We start from the raw sequence: 17,292 nt of genomic DNA on the forward strand, positions 1-17,292 counted from the left end.
CCGAAGGAAAGAGACATCGAGGGATCTGGGCTGACCCAACAAGGAGACTCAGAATGCCAGTCTCCAACCAACCAGCCACGTTGATGTATTTTATGTACAGAATGTATAGCCCCTGCTCGCCGCAAGGAGACAAAAGCCAGGGCACAGTGAAGACCCAGCACGGCCAAAAATAAAATTTAAAGTTATTAAACAAGAGAGAAAAAACTTCCTGTCATGAGAACTGCATTCTTCTTTATAGAAACTGTTTGTGTTCCATGCTTATGATGACAAAGCTTCAAATACTTTTGAGAAAAACTTGTTTACATCATAATATATAATACATAAGTGAATACTTCCTCAATGTAACGGAATGTCAACAGTTACTAGATGATCATTTGACGGTAATCAGACAGTTTTAATTTTTGTTCTCTCTTTGCTGTGCTGTTTCCAAAAGCTCTGTCAGATATGGACAACAAAGCAGACTACAAAACATCTTGAGAAGACATTACAATTTATTTTCACCAAAATATCACCAACTTTGCACTATTTATAAATGTTTCTGTGTGTATTAACTGCCTGAATTCAAGTCCTAAAGGAACTTTCTTCATGTTTATAGGGCAGCTACTATGTTCCCTGTCATTGTCTTCTGGGCATTTTCAGATTACAAGTGTCAAAATAACCCACCGACTTATGTATTTGTTAGTGTAAGGCAGAGAAGAAATGTTAATTAAACTTTAAATCTCAGTCACAACATGTGGACAGAGAAAATAACGCTAAGGAAAAACTTGAAAAAACAAAAGAAATAGGGCAGCATGATTTGAGAGAATCACATTGAAACATATATACTCAGTTCAGTTCAGTTCAGTTCAGTTCAGTCGCTCAGTCGTGTCCACCTCCTTGAGACCCCAAGAATCGCAGCACGCCAGGCCCACCATATAAAATAGATAGCCAGTGGGAGTTTGATATATGACTGGGCATCCAGAGCCACTGCTCAGTGACAACTTGGAGGGATAGGCTGGGGAAGGAGGGAGGGGACACATGAATGCCTATGGCCGATTCATGTTGAGGAATGGCAAAAACCATCACAGTATTTAAAAAAAAAAAAAAAACTCAAGAAAAAGGAAATTCTACTAGAGCTGACAATGACCTATGGAGCGTAGTTATTAATTATATAATATTACATCAACATTTTAATATGCTTTGGAAAACTAGACTTCTATTTAGTATTTATTAATATTAAATATTTCTAAACATTACTGTTCATTAGGCTAGTGTAAAAAGTCTTAGGCAATAGATAGTAAATAGTAATTTTTCTGTTTAATAAAACAGATAAATAGTAATTTACTACCATCTTCAACAGCCAGATAGAATGGAACATATCTGTATAGCAGGAAAAGGAATATAACGAATTCATAGCATAAGTAAACCTTCAGTGTTTTGTTAAACAGTCTCACTGTGGTTTCTCCGATGTCTGACTACTGATACCTCTAGACTTTAAAACCAACCGCTTCCTATGCTGCCTATCTGGGCAGGCTGAGAAAGTCCCATCAGATTGGAAGTCTATAGTGCTCCTACTAGAAAGCTGCATCAGTTAACAAACATTCTCATAACATACCATCTGTCCCAGTATCCAAACCAAACTTTGGGTTTGGTTTATTCTTGTGCTTTCAGTGACTTCAAAGTAACAAGAACAAAAAGTTGGGATTGAATCGATGAAATTTCGAGTTTATCAAACAAACCAAAAATGCCACCATGTAGTGTGCATTCTCAATGATTTCTGGACTTCCCTGGTGACTCAGGGATAAGGAATCGGCCTGCCAATGCAGGAGACGAGGAGTCAATGCCTGGTCCAGGAAATTCCCACATGCTGTGGAGCCACTAAGCCCCTGAGCCACAACTCTTCAGCCAATAATAAATAAATAATCAAAAACAAATTGCTTACAAATTCTCCAAGGTCAAAAAGGGTTACCACTTTTAACCTTAGTTCCTGAAGTTTATTTCCTAATAGTTTACATGTTTATTTTTCTATTTTCACTTCATGTAAACCAGGTGCATCAGATCACTTCAGTTCAGTTGCTCAGCGGTGTCTGACTCTGTGCGACCTCATGAATCGCAGCATGCCAACCCTCCATGTCCATCACCAAGTCCCAGAGTTCAGACTCATGTCCATCCAGTCAATGCTGCCATCCAGCCATGTCATCCTCTGTCGTCCCCTTCTCCTCCTGCCCCCAATCCCTCACAGCACCAGAGTCTTTTCCAATGACTCAACTCTTCGCATAAGGTGGCCAAAATACTGGAGTTTCAGCTTTAGCATCATTCCTTCCAAACAAATCCCAGGGCTGATCTCCTTCAGAATGGACTGGTTGGATCTCCCTGCAGTCCAAGGGACTCTCAAGAGTCTTCTCCAACACCACAGTTCAAAAGCATCAATTCTTCGGCATTCACCTTTCTGCACAGTCCAACTCTCACATCCATACATAACCACAGGAAAAACCATAGCGTTGACTAGACGGACCTTTGTTGGCAAAGTAATGTCTCTGCTTTTCAATATGCTATCTAGGTTGGTCATAACTTTTCTTCCAAGGAGTAAGCGTCTTTTAATTTCATGGCTGCAGTCACCATCTGCACTGATTTTCGAGCCAAAAAATAAAGTCTGACACTGTTTCCACATCTATTTCCCATGAAGTGATGGGATCAGATGCCATGATTTCGTTTTCTGAATGCTGAGCTTTAAGCCAACTTTTTCACTATCCTCTTTCACCTTTATCAAGAGGCTTTTTAGTTCCTCTTCACTTTCTGCCATAAGGGTGGTCTCATCTGCATATCTGAGGTTATTGGTATTTCGCCCGGCAATCTTGATTCCAGCTTATGCTTCTTCCAGCCCAGCATTTTTTATGATGTACTCTGCATATAAGTTGAATAAGCAGGGTGACAAGATACAGCCATGATGTACTCCTTTTCCTCTTTGGAAACAGTCTGTGGTTCTATGTCCAGTTGTAACTGTTGCTTCCTGACTTGCATACAAATTTCTCAAGAGGCAGGTTAGGTGGTGTGGTATTCCCATCCCTTTCAGAATTTTCCACAGTTTATTGTGATCCACACAGTCAAAGGCTTTGGCATAGTCAATAAAGCAGAAATAGATGTTTTTCTGGAACTCTCTTGGTTTTCCCATGACCCAGCGGATGTTCCAATTGGTGTCTGGTTCCTCTGCCTTTTCTAAAACCAGCTTGAACATCTGGAAGTTCACAGTTCACGTATTGCTGAAGCCTGGCTTGGAGAATTTTGAGCATTACTTTACTATCATGTGATATGAGCACAGTTGTGCGGTAGGAATGTAGCATGAGTTACAATATAATCACACATTAAGTACAGTAAATCTGGGTGGGGGAAACTAAAAACCGCTGGCCTAATGCTTTTGTCAAAGTATAAAACAGAACTTGAAGCTTGAAATGAACATGTAGCCTCATAATATGATTCAGAGACTAATCACCATCGTCTGCCGGTGTGAGAAGAGTGAGAGTGAAGTCACTCAGTCATGTCTGATTCTGCGACCCCATGGGCCGTAGCCTACAAGGCTCCTCTGTCCATGAAATTTTCCAGGCAAGAGTACTGGAGTGGGTTACCATTTCCTTGTCCAGGGGATCTTCCCGACCCAGGGATCAAACCCAGGTCTCCCGCACTGAGGCAGACGCTTTACCGTCTGAGCTACTGAGTCAGATTTATCTCCTAAAATGAACAGTCCCTGTAGTCAATTTATTACCCTGGTCATATAAACCAGAAAAAGACAGTAATACACCTCCCTAACACTCGAGAAAGAATTCCAGCTCCACCACCAGTTGCAAAGATGAAATTCTAAGCTAGTTTCTGAACAAGTGTTTTGGTATATTTACAAAATTCTAAGTGCCATGTCTCAATTATAATGACTTTCCCCCTATAAATTACTATATATTTCGTGCACGATATATGTTACCTCAGGATTTTACACTGAAAGGAAATTAGACCTCGGGCCTCTCAAGGAACAACTGAATTTACTTGGGGAGGAAAGGCTGGGGGATTAGGAAGGTCCTAAGCGACCCAAGACCGCAGATATGGAGTAGAGGGGACGCTACATGTGGAGCTTAACAGACTAAAAAGCAAAAAACAGTACCTCACTATTCCCGGGGCAACCGCACCTACCAAGACTCAGCTTCAGGAATTGCTCTAAACTCACATTCTTCGAGTAGAGAAACCAGCAACTCCCGAGCAGAAGTTTCTAGCGGAAAGGGACAATGAGGGGCGGAGCCTAGGACACCTGTCTGCCTCGGGACTTATGAGAGGCGGGGTCGGGTGAGCCCAGCTGAGCATACACCTACCTGCTTGTTCCTCCGTTTGGTTCCAGAGGTATCTTGTCAGGGTGAAGTAGTACTTGAGGATCTCTCACGTCTTGTGTTGCACCACTGATTGCTCATTAGTTTAAATAACTGCAACACTTTTAATAAAACCTTAAAATTCTGTGGGATAATCACAATAGAAGGAAGGGTTTTGGCATAACGTTTGGAGTCCTGCAGGTCCAACAGAGGTTGACATGGTTGGATGGCATCACTGACTCAATGCACATGAGTTTGGGTGAACTCCAGGAGTTGGTGATGGACAGGGAGGCCTGGGGTGCTGGGATTCATCGGGTTGCAAGGAGGCGGACACGACTGAGCGACAGAACTAACTGAACTGACAAGACAGAATGTGAAACACACAACTCTTAAAAAGGGCTACTTCATACTAACACTTCCAAGGAGAAAAATGTCTTGACATTCCACTTCTTCAAGGATCAAACTTATTAGTCACTGCAGTGGCCCAGCGAAAGTGCACCCTGAGGGAATGCAGGATTGAGAAAAGCAGGCACCATACTGTGCTTTGGACATTCTGGCCTTGGTATTTCAGAACCCGTCTTTTGGATACATCCACCTCTTCAGCAAGTCTAGAGAAGTTTGGGGGTCTCTCCTGGTTTCAGATCTCCCAGTTATTGACTGATGATCCCAATTTTGTTTTGCAGTGTATTAACACACATCAGTTCAGTTCAGTTCAGTCGCTCAGTGGTGTCCGACATTTTGCGACCCCATGAATTGCAGCACACCAGACTCCCTGTTCATCACCATCTCCCGGAGTTCACTCAGACTCACGTCCATCGAGTCCGTGATGCCATGGAGCCATCTCATCCTGGGTCGTCCCCTTCTCATGCCCCCAATCCCTCCCAGCATCAGAGTCTTTTCCAATGACTCAACTCTTCGCATGAGGTGGCCAAAGTACTGGAGTTTCAGCTTTAGCATCATTCCTTCCAAACAAATCCCAGGGTTGATCTTCAGAATGGACTGGTTGGATCTCCTTGCAGTCCAAGGGACTCTCAAGAGTCTTCTCCAGCACCACAGTTCAAAAGCATCAATTCTTTGGCGCTCAGCCTTCTTCACAGTCCAACTCTCACATCCATACATGGCCACAGGAAAAAACAAAGCCTTGACTAGACGGACCTTAGTCGGCAAAGTAACGTCTCTCCTTTTGAATATGCTATCTAGGTTGGTCATAACTTTTCTTCCAAGGAGTAAGCGTCTTTTAATTTCATGGCTGCAGTAACCATATGCAGTGATTTCGGATCCCAGAAAAATAGTCTGACACTTTCCACTGTTTCCCCAGCTATTTCCAATGAAGTGATGGGACCGGATGCCATGATCTTCGTTTTCTGAATGCTGAGCGTTAGGCCAACTTTTTCGCTCTCCTCTTTCACTTTCATCAAGAAGCTTTTTAGATCCTCTTCACTTTCTGCCCTAAGAGTGGTGTCATCTGCATATCTGAGGTTATTGATATTTCTCCCGGCAATCTTGATTCCACTTTGTGTTTCTTCCAGTCCAGTGTTTCTCATGATGTATTCTGCATAGAAGGTAAATAAGCAGGGTAACAATATACAGCCTTGACGTACTTCTTTTCCTATTTGGAACCAGTCTGTTGTTCCATGTCCAGTTCTACCTGTTGCTTCCTGACCTGCATACAGATTTCTCAAGAGGCAGGTCAGGTCATCTGGCATTCCCATCTCTTTCAGAATTTTCCAACCTTTATTGTGATCCACACAGTCGAAGGCTTTGGCATAGTCAATAAAGCAGAAATAGATGTTTTTCTGGAACTCTCTTGCTTTTTCCATGATCCAGCAGATGTTGGCAATTTGATCTCTGGTTCCTCTGCCTTTTCTAAAACCAGCTTGAACGTCAGGGAGTCCATGGTTCACGTATTGCTGAAGCCTGGCTTGGAGAATTTTGAGCATTACTTTGCTAGTGTGTGAGATGAGTTCAATTGTGTGGTAATCTGAGCATTCTTTGGCATTACCTTTCTTAGGGACTAGAATGAAAACTGACCTTTTCCAGTCCTGTGGCCACTGCTGAGTTTTCCAAATTTGCTGGCATATTGAATGCAGCACTTTCACAGCATCATCTTTCAGGATTTGAAACAGCTTAATTGGAATTCCATCACCTCCACTAGCTTTGTTCGTAGTGATGCTTTCTAAGGCCCACGTGACTTCACGTTCCAAGATGTCTGGCTCTAGTTTAGTGATCACACCATGGTGACTATCTTGGTCTTGAGGATATTTTATGTACAGTTCTTCCATGTATTCTTGCCGTCTCTTCCTAATATCTTCTGCTTCTGTTAGGTCCATACCATTTCTGGCCTTATATAGTGCACAGTTAAAAGACAATGAGCAGAACTTTCCTGGTGGTCCAGTTGTAAATAATCTACCTGCCAATGCATAGGACCTGGGTTTGATCCCTGGTCTGAGAGGATACCACATGCCTCGGAGCAACTAAGCCCGTGCGACACAAGTACTGAGCCTGTGCGCTAAAGCCTGTGCTCTGCAACAGTAACTCCAGTAATGAGAAGCCTGTACACAAGTAACTAGAAAGTCACTTCTGCTTGCTGCAACTAGAGAAATCCCGCGTACAGTAAAAAAAAAAAAAAGGCTCAGTACAGCCAAAAAAACAGACATTGAGTCCTCTGGACTGACCAAAAGAAGCCTCAAAATGCCAGTCTCCAACCATACCCCAGCCAAGTTTATGTGGAGAATTCATAGCCTGATTGCTGTAAAAAGAGAAAGAAGCCAGCAAATGAAGACTTAGCATAGCCAAAAATGAATTTTAAAGATTATTAAAGAGAGAAAAACTTTTAATGAGAAATACATACTTCTTTATAAAACTTTCTGTTCCATGCTTAGGATGACAAAGCTTCAAATACTTATATGAGAAAAAGTTGTTTACATCAGAATATATAATACTTAAGCGAATACTTTAATGTAATGGAATGTCAAATTACTATATGATCACTTGACAGTAATTAGGCAATTTACTTCTTGTTGAAAAATTGTAATATATTTTCTCTCATTTCTTTGTTGTCTGTTTCTGAAAGATCTGTCAGTTGTGGACAAGAAAGCTCATTGTAAAACAAAGTCTTAAGAAGAGACTAGAACTTTTTTCACCAATATTATCAACTTGGCACTATTTGTAAATGTTTCTATGTGTATTATCTGACTGAACTCAAGTCCTAAAGGAAATGTCTTTCTTTACATTTACAGGGCACCTACTATGTACCCTGTCATCGTCTACGTGCATTTTAATGTTACAAAAGTCTCAAAATAACCCACTGAGTTATGTATTTATTAGTGTAAAGCAGGAAAGAAATGTAAACTAAACATTAAAACTGGGTCATAACGTGGATAGAAAAAGCAACGCTAAGGAAAACCTATTGAAAAAAAAAAAAGAAATAGGATGGCAGGATTTAAGAGATTAGCACTGAAACATATATATTACCATATGTAAAAGAGCCCGTGAAAGTTTGATGTACCAGCGAGTGCTCTCCAACAATCTGGAGGGATATGGTGGGGAGAGAGGTAGGTTCAGGTGGGAGGGCACATATGTACACCTATGGCCTATTCATGTTGATGTACATGAAAACCATCGCAATCTTGTAAAAAAAGAAAAAAAAATTAGGCTGAACAGATAATCAAAACTTTCCCACACCTAACACATGTGTGTAGTTTTCCTACAGTTTGAATTTTCTGAGGGTCAAAAACTTGATATATTTTACTGCTTTCTCTACATGTGTAAGCTTTCCCTGCAGAACGGATTCTCAGATGATCTGCAATGTCATTTCTTGTGACTGAAGGGTTTGCCACATAAATAACATTTATGTGGTTTCTCTTATGTATGAACTGCCTAATGGGCAGTTAATCCTGAACATGCACTAGAAATTCTGACACATTCATTTCACTTGTATGTTTTTTTGTTGTGGTTGTTGTTGTTGTATGTTTTTAATTCACTATGAATTCTCTGATGAATTATAAGGCCTGCACACTTGACTAAAGGCTCTGTCACACTCACGACTTTTACACTAATATGGTTCTCACAACTGTCACATATCTAATGTTTCTCTCTATTATGAATTCTCCAATGGTTTCTAAGTTCATCATTTCAAGTAACGCACCGGGCATGTACATCAAATTTATATGCTTTCTCTCCTGTCTGAACTGCATGATGATGAGTTATGGATGACTGCCTAAATGGTTTGTCAGAATTTTTATATTTGTAAGGTTCTCTCCAGTATGAATTCTCTGATGAACTGCAAGGTTTGCATTCACACTGAAAGCCCTGCCACATAACCTCATTTATAACGTTTCTCTCCAGTATGAACTCTCTGATGAACAGCAAGGCTTGACCTTACACTGAAAGCCTTGGCACATATACCATAATTACATGGTTACTCTCCAGTATGAACTCTCCGATGAACAGCAAGGTTTCCAGTATGACTAAATGCCTTGCCACACACATCACATTTGTATGGTTTCTCTCCAGTATGAACTCTCCGATGAACAGCAAGGTTTCCAGTATGACTAAACGCCTTGCCACACACATCACATTTATATGGTTTCTCTCCAGTATGAACACTCTGATGAACAGCAAGGTTTGAACTTACTCTGAAAGCCTTGCCACATATACCACATTTATATGGTTTCTCTCCAGTATGAAGTCTCTGATGAACAGTAAGGTTGGCAGTACGACTAAATGCCTTGTCACATACATTGCATTTGTATGGCTTCTCTCCAGTATGAATTCTCTGATGAAGTTCAAGTCTTGTAGTGTGATTAAAGGCCTTGCCACATGCATCACATTTATATGGTTTCTCTCCAGTATGAATTCTCTGATGAACTGCAAGGCCTGTAGCTTGAGTAAAGGCCTTGCCACACACATCACATTTATACGGTTTCTCTCCAGTATGAACTCTCCGATGAACAGCAAGGTTTGAGCTTACTCTGAAAGCCTTGCCACACACATCACATTTATATGATTTCTCTCCAGTATGAACTCTCCGATGAACAGCACGGTTTCCATTACGACTAAATGCCTTGCCACACACATCACATTTATATGGTTTCTCTCCAGTATGAACTCTCCGATGAAGTCCAAGTTTTGCAGTCTGATTAAAGGCCTTGCCACATACATCACATTTATATGGTTTCTCTCCAGTATGAATTCTCCGATGAACTGCAAGTTTTGCAGTTTGACTAAAGGCTCTGCCACATATATCACATTTATATGGTTTCTCGCCCGAATGGAATCTCTGATGAACTGCAACCTTTGCAGCTTCATTAAAGGCCATGCCACATATACCACATTTATATGGTTTCACTCCAGTATGAATTCTCCGATGAACACTGAGGTTTGCAGTATGACTAAAAGCCTTGCCACATACATTGCATTTGTATGGCTTCTCTCCAGTATGAATTCTCTGATGAAGTTGAAGTCTTGTAGTGTGATTAAAGGCTTTGCCACATACATCACATTTATATGGTTTCTCTCCAGTATGAACTCTCTGATGAACAGCAAGATTTGAGCTTACTCTGAAAGCCTTGCCACATATATCACATTTATATGGTTTCTCTCCAGTATGAAGTCTCTGATGAACAGTACGGTTGGCCGTATGACTAAATGCCTTGTCACATACATTGCATTTGTATGGCTTCTCTCCAGTATGAATTCTCTGATGAACTGCAAGGCCTGTAGCTTGAGTAAAGGCCTTGCCACACACATCACATTTATATCGTTTCTCTCTCATATGATATCTCCAATGAATTACAAATTTTGCAGCTTGCTTAAAGGCCTTGCCACACACATCACATTTATGTGGTTTCTCTCCAGTATGAATTCTCCAATGAACTGCAAGTTTTCTAGTTTGATTAAAAGCCTTGCCACACACAGCACATTTATATGGATTTCCTCCTGTATGGATTCGTTGATGTCTAATGAGTTCTGAGTCCTGAAGAAAGGTTATGCCACACTCATTACATCTGTAAGGTCTTTTATTTTGTGTTTCATGGTCTGGTAACAGTTCTGAAGGATGCATAACAGCATTCTCATCTTTATGACAAAAGCCTTTGGAGACATTACGAGTTTTCTGAGATGATAAACCTGAGGAGCTGACATTTGTCACAACTTGACTACATTCAAAAATTATCCCTTCAGACTGCATCATCTGCAATTCATCCTGAAAGCTTGATCCGTGACTTTCAGAAGTTCCATTTTCTGCATCACTTCTACTATGATGATCTCTTCCATCAGTGAGGTTTTTGTTATGGGATGTAGACAATCCTTTGTCATTTCTTTCATCATCTGTCCACAAACAATCAAAGTCATCTATATTTTCCAGGATCTTCCTGAGGTGAAAATCTTTGCTTTCAAGGCTTTCAGCTCTTCCAAACATCACTCTTTGAAAAATTTCCCCTTTACTACTGTCTGCTTTTGCCTGCAATTTCTTGATCATCTCTATATGAGACATATCTACAAGACATAAAGAACCACAGATATTCTATTAGTTACAATTCATAAATAATTTCTTGTCAAACACATGACTTTTATACCAAAAGTCATATCCATCCTAACAGAATTACGAATCTTTGCAAAGATGATCTTCAAACTATAGAACACTAAAGGAATAGAACTCTTTAAAACAGAATGATCATATGTAATTCAATTAATTTTAGGGTAGTGTAGTTTCAAACACAATCAGAAAACATTCATTTTATGCAAACTCATGTCAGTTCTCAAAGAAAACATATTTTCCCACCATGACCTCAAAACTCATCCTACTTTGTACTAAACACACTGCTGTCTCATAATTGAGGAGAAACTAACGGTATATTGTACACACTTTATGCATATTTATACATATTTAAATGGTAAAGAACATACAGGACTAGAGAGGTGACTCAGTGGTAAACAAGCTGCCAGCCAATGCAGAAGACACAGCACAGGGGGATACAATCCCTGGGTCGGAAAGATCCCCGGGAACAGGAAATCCCAACCAAGTGCACTATTCTTGCCTTAATAAAAATTCCATGGATAGGAAAGTTTGGTAGCCTACAGTCCATGAGATCACAAAGAGTCAGACAGGACTGAGCAACTGAGCAAACCAAGCATCAAACAGGCAATACGTTGGAATGGTAAACAATGCAAAAGAAGCATTCTAATGAATAATGTAAACAATAAATGGCAGTTAGTAACTGTTCAACAAATACTGCCTTGAGAAAATAAAAAATTCTGTAAACTCTCTCTCTCTATCTATCTATCTATCTATATATATATATATAGCTGTTTTTTGGGGTTTTTTTGCTGGACCATGTGGCTTCTGAGAACTTGGTTCCCTGACCATGGATTAAATCCAGGCTAGCTGCAGTGAAACTAATGAATCCTATATACTGGACTCTCAGGGAATTCCCTGAAGTAATCTAAAAAATAAAAAAAATAAGCACTTTTCCAAAAAGTGTTCATGCAACTGTAACATGACAAGTTCATGCACTGTAACTACAAGGTAGCCCTTGCTCACTGCAAGTCGACAAAATCCCGTGAAGCAACAAAGACCTGAAGCAACAAAGACAAAAACAAATGAATTTTATATTTTCTTGCTGTTTTTTTTTTTTTTTTTTAGTGCCACCTTACAGCACTAATTACCACAGTAGGGGGACAAGGAGAAGTAGATACCTTTGAAATACCTCATCACGTGCTACCCAAAGTCAAGCAACAAAATTGACAGGAGTCAAATGACAGATTGTTGCAGAACATATAAAGACCTTGCCTTCTGGGATCTCTTTTCTTGGAGTCCAGTTTCCATGAAACCTCTTTTCTTTTTTTAAATCACTTTGTTCATTTAGAAACAGCCATCTATCTGTAAGTCAGAAGTACTTTCCATTTTCCTTAATAAAATGTAATTTTCAGGTAGCAGTTGGATGGACTGCAGGTTGGACATCTACAATCAGCTACCCTCCTCTTTGCATGCCCTGAGATAAGAGATAGTTCCTCTCTGGTTGAGGAATTTACAGTCAACAAAAACAGGGTAAACAGCCAGTTTGTCTCTTAATTCAAGGGAATAATCATAGCAAGGACAAAGAAAGGAAAACACCCAGTCTGATACAAGAGACAACACAGAAGTGCAGAAAGGCACCTTGGAGTTAAAAGTCAGAGGTCAGTCCAGGCCATAATGAGTATTGCTCCTCTGAAAAGCCTTTACTTCAAGATCCAGGATGTGCCTGTGTACCCAAGGGGAGGGTCCTGAGACAAATTAACCAGGGGGGACAAAGCAAGGTGATTGGCCCACATTTCTCATACCTTTCTTACTAAAAACACACGTCTTACTTTCCTTAAGCAACCATGAGCTATCAGATATATTAGCATTTTGTAGACTGGTGAACATAAATACCAGTGATAATGTCTAAGAATATCTGCTTTCTTATAGAGAACGTTTCACGGTGGCACCAAACGTATTCATTAACAGTCCAAAATCTCTTTAGTTTGTCTGTAAGAGGAAATGAGTTTTCAGTAATCTGTGTTTCAGAATCTTATTTCATTTGGAAATGACCTAGATATTCAGTGAACTTTCATTACTTAGTTTAGCACAACCCTAGGAGTGCAGGTTGGAGAAGGCAATGGCACCCCACTCCAGTACTCTTGCCTGGAAAATCCCATGGACGGAGGAGTCTAGTAGGCTGCAGTCCATGAGGTGGCTAGGAGTCGGACACAACTGAGCGACTTCACTTTGACTTTTCACTTTCAGGCATTGGAGAAAGAAATGGCACCCATTCCAGTATTCTTGCCTGGAGAATCCCAGGGATGGGGGAGCCTGGTGGGCTGCCATCTGTGGGGTCGCACAGATTCGGACACGACTGAAGTGACTTAGCAGCAGCAGCAGGAGTTCAGGTTATTCAAACCTGGAGAGGCTATTTTAGACAGACATTTCTAAACTATAATCATTCTTAACAGAATTTATCTAAAAGCTCCAATTCCATTTGCATTCTTTCCTTAAAACTTTCTTCACTCAAGTTACTTTAACTATTGACAAACTTGCTTAACATTAAACCTAGGTACAATAAAAGTATTGGACAATGTCGAAGACTCAAGACATGTCTTAATCAGATTAGCAAACAAACGTTAATACTAGATATTTAATATTGAATATTTCCCAAATCACGTGAACCTGAAATTCATTTAGGTTAATTTGTCTTGTAATTATTTGATTTGAAAGTACTTTTTTTTTTTTACAAACAATTGAATTAGAGCTCATGTACAAATTAACCTCAGTAATATTATCCAAACACAAAGACACACATTGAGACAAACATAAATGCAGATCGACAGACATGAGAACTCTCATACTTTTCAGCCTGAGATTTAAAATGTCTCTTTCACCTTTTTCTCCCCACCACCCCCCACCTCCCACCCCCGCCCCCCGCTCCGTGGTTTAAAATTCTAATTAGCCCAAGACTGAAATCCCTGAAACAATGGGTTATGTACTTCAAGGACATGGCATAGGTTGCATGCTATGCAGGGTCGCTTCAGTCCTGTCCAACCCCCTGCAACCCCGTGGACTCTAGCCGACCAAGCTCCTCTGTCCATGATGGGACTCTCCAGGCAAGAATCCTGGAGTGGGTTCCATTCACTCCTCCAGGGGATCTTCCCTACCCAAGGATCAAATCCACGTCTGCTGTGTCTCCCCCAGGGGCTGGCAGGTTCTTTACTACTAGAGTCATCTGGGAAGCTCTGGCAAAGATTAACTTTTAGCTTTTTTGGGGGACGCTTTTTTTAACAAACTTGCTCTGTTTAATTCCACATGTAAAAACAACCGATTTTGCACTTTCAAAGGAAAAAAAAACATCTTAACCAGTTTTCTCCAGAGTCTAAACAACATCATGGCCATCCTGTATCAAACAACTTATCTTTCCTTTCTATAGTCACAGCTTTATGGCTACAATACAGATTGAACAGTGCTCAAATTGACTGTGATAACAGGGACAGAAGGACTGATAAAAATCTTGGAACGTCTCTCCAGGATGATGGGGGTCTTTGATCAGAAGAATCTAAAGGTGTTAACAAACTTGCTAGAGTCGGGGAACCTGGGCTCGCCCTGCCCCTCAGAGACAGGGGCAGTTAGAAGGGGACCAGCTGATGGAGAGGGAGACAGAGGGGTTGGGAGGGCTGTAAGGCCACAACAGGACAAAGAATGGAGAGAGAAAGGGCAGTATGGGGACACTATTGGAGCTGTGGGTTGGCTAAAGAGTCGACTTAAAAACTGAAGACTTGATCAGCCAAATATAATGTGACATTGTAATATCGATAATCATCCTCACAAATCACACAGTTCTTTTTGCAGTTTTAAGTTACCTTTAATTACCTCATGGTAGGCATAGAGAATTGGAGAAGGCAATGGCAACCCACTACATTGTTCTTGCCTGGAGAATCCCAGGGACGGAGGAGCCTGGTGGGCTGCCGTCTATGTGTTCACACAGAGTCAGACAGGACTGAAGTGACTTAGCAGCAGCAGGCAGAGAGAAGGATCCAGGAGCCAACTTGGATGGTGCTAAGCCTGGGGTTTGTTGGCAAGGGCCCCTGCAAAGGCTGAACAATCTCAAGATTTGTCCTCTATCTCATCTATGGTGCTGCAAGACTTGTACTCACAGGAGACAGTCAGGACGTTCAGACTCAGGGCAGTTTCCATGCAGGTTAGAAGCAAGGTCAGAGGAATGCACTGCTTTGTCTTGAAGCCGAAACACGACTATTTATTTAATTTCCCTAACACCCTGGTGGCTCCATGGTAAAAATTTGCTTAGTAATGCAGGAGACATGGGTTTGATTCTTATTCTGGGAAGATCTCAAAGGTCACAGAGACTAAGTTGATGAGCCACAGATACTGAGCTTGTGTGGTAAAACTACTCAAGCCCGTGTGCCTAGGGTCTGTGCTTCACAATAAAAGAAGCCACCACAATGAGTAACCGTGCTCCGCGCAACTGGAGAGTAGCCCTCACACATCTCAAATAGACAAAAGTCCACACAGCAAAAAAGACACAGTACAGGTCAAAAAAATATATATATCTTGCTCTCATCTCTGTGGGTGCTACAGCACCACTCGAGGGTGCTGTACATTTCACAAGTCAAAGAACAGAGCAGTAAGTTAAGGAAAAGAAAAATCTCCTGTGAGAGTTCACAAACATTAAACATCTGTTTTCTCACAGAACTCTCCCACTTAGAGAGTTTCCCAAACCCCATGGACGGTGTGGCTTCCTCTCTGTCCCTGTGACAGTTGCCCTGTGATCACACTGTGGATACTTTCCCACTCATCTGGATGTTTGCTATTAGTACCTCATTCCAACAATCCAGGGGTCTTCTTCCTTGTGCCACAAGAATGGAGATAACATTCAGATCAGAAACAGAACTTCCTACTCGGAAGGAATGCCATATACTGTGGCTTCTTCCAGAATCCAACCTCTCTCTCTTTTTTTAATAAATGTACCTGTTATTTTTAATACATTGGTGTATTCATTTCTTTTCGCTTGGGTGAGTGTTCGTTGCTGCTTGGTCTTTTCTCCAAGTTCAGCAAGTAGGGGCTACGCTCCAGTTGCAGTGCTCGTGCTCCTCACTTGCTGCGGCTTCTCCTGGGCGCACAGGCTTCAGTACTTGTCCCATGTGGGCTCAGCAGTTGTAGCTTCCAGGCTCTAGAGTGCTAGCTCATAGTTGAGGCACACAGGTATAGCTGCTCTGTGACATGTAGGATCTTCCCAGACCAAGGATCGAACCCTTGTCTCCTGCATTGCCAAGTTGTAAAATGCAACTCTTTTGTCAGCCAAGGAGTGAGGACATTATGAAACGACAGAAAAATACTTCTCAAATTAATTTACTCAATGCCTCCTTCTGAATGCACAGGCAACAGGAAGCTTTACATGTGTGAGTCAGAAAGGTTTTGAGCTTAAGTCAAGAAAAACAGGAGGTCTCGAAAGGTAAAGAGGGAACATGCAGAGGTACCCCAGGGCAGATCCTACTTCAGAGGGAAGTAATCCTCACCCACAGACAGCAGGTTCCTGAGGGTCTCCTCCATCACATCCTGGTACAAGGTCCTCTGGGCAGGGTCCAGGCATTCCCACTCCTCAGGAGTGAAATCTATGAACACATCCTTGAAGCTCAACTGTGCCTGAAATGAAAACACATTTCACCAATGGGCCCTGAGGAAGATTCTTAGTTTCACACAAAATGAGAAGAGGTGAGAGGGGTAAAGCTCAACTCAGATAAAGTAATACTCTGATAGATACTTTAAAAGCTGCTTGAAGCAAACTGTTGGTCTGCAATCTAATTTATAATTTCCTCTTTTTCCTAAGATTATGATATCCTGCCATCAACATGAATTTGTCATGTATGTGGACAATACATGAAAAATACAGAAATTAAAACCAATCCTGGGCAGTCTATGCAGAAGTGTTAACATTCAACACACTGAGTGGCATTCACTATCTAGATGACTTACAGCAAGACTGGTGTCTTCAGACATGACAACGTCCACAGTGACTTTATTTATTTTTTAATTAGTTAATTAATTTTACTTTGGCTTCCCTGGTGGATCAGATGGTAAAGCGTCTGTCTTCAATGAAGGACGGGTTTGAACCCTGAGTTGGGAAAGTCCACTGGAGAAGAAAATGGCAGCCCACTCCAGTATTCTTGCCTGGAAAATCCCATGGACAGCAGAGCATGCTAGGCTACCGTCCGTGGGGTCGCAAAGAGTCGGACACGACTGAGTGGCATTCACTATCTAGATGACTTACAGGAAGACTGGTGTCCTCAGAGATGACAAAGTCCAGTTTTTATTTTTTAATTAATTAATTTTACTTTACAATATTGCATTGGTTTTGTGATACATTGACTTTAATCCGCCATGAGCCTGCATGCGTTCCCCATCCTGAACCCCCCCTTCCCCCTCCCTCCCCATCCCGTC

The 17,292-nt window shown here is 41.3% G+C and overlaps 1 protein-coding gene across 1 annotated transcript; it reads right to left on the reverse strand.

Annotated features, from left to right (window-relative positions):
• Window positions 1–8,649: 8,649 nt before the first annotated feature.
• On the reverse strand, window positions 8,650–16,851 carry LOC138096919 (zinc finger protein 665-like). The gene is given in 3 exon segments (XM_068993157.1): window positions 8,650–10,823; window positions 16,371–16,497; window positions 16,828–16,851. Coding segments are annotated over 3 exon segments (2,325 nt in total).
• Window positions 16,852–17,292: the final 441 nt, after the last annotated feature.

Source organism: Capricornis sumatraensis, chromosome 20 (assembly GCF_032405125.1).
Source record: "Capricornis sumatraensis isolate serow.1 chromosome 20, serow.2, whole genome shotgun sequence".
NCBI lineage: Eukaryota > Metazoa > Chordata > Mammalia > Artiodactyla > Bovidae > Capricornis > Capricornis sumatraensis.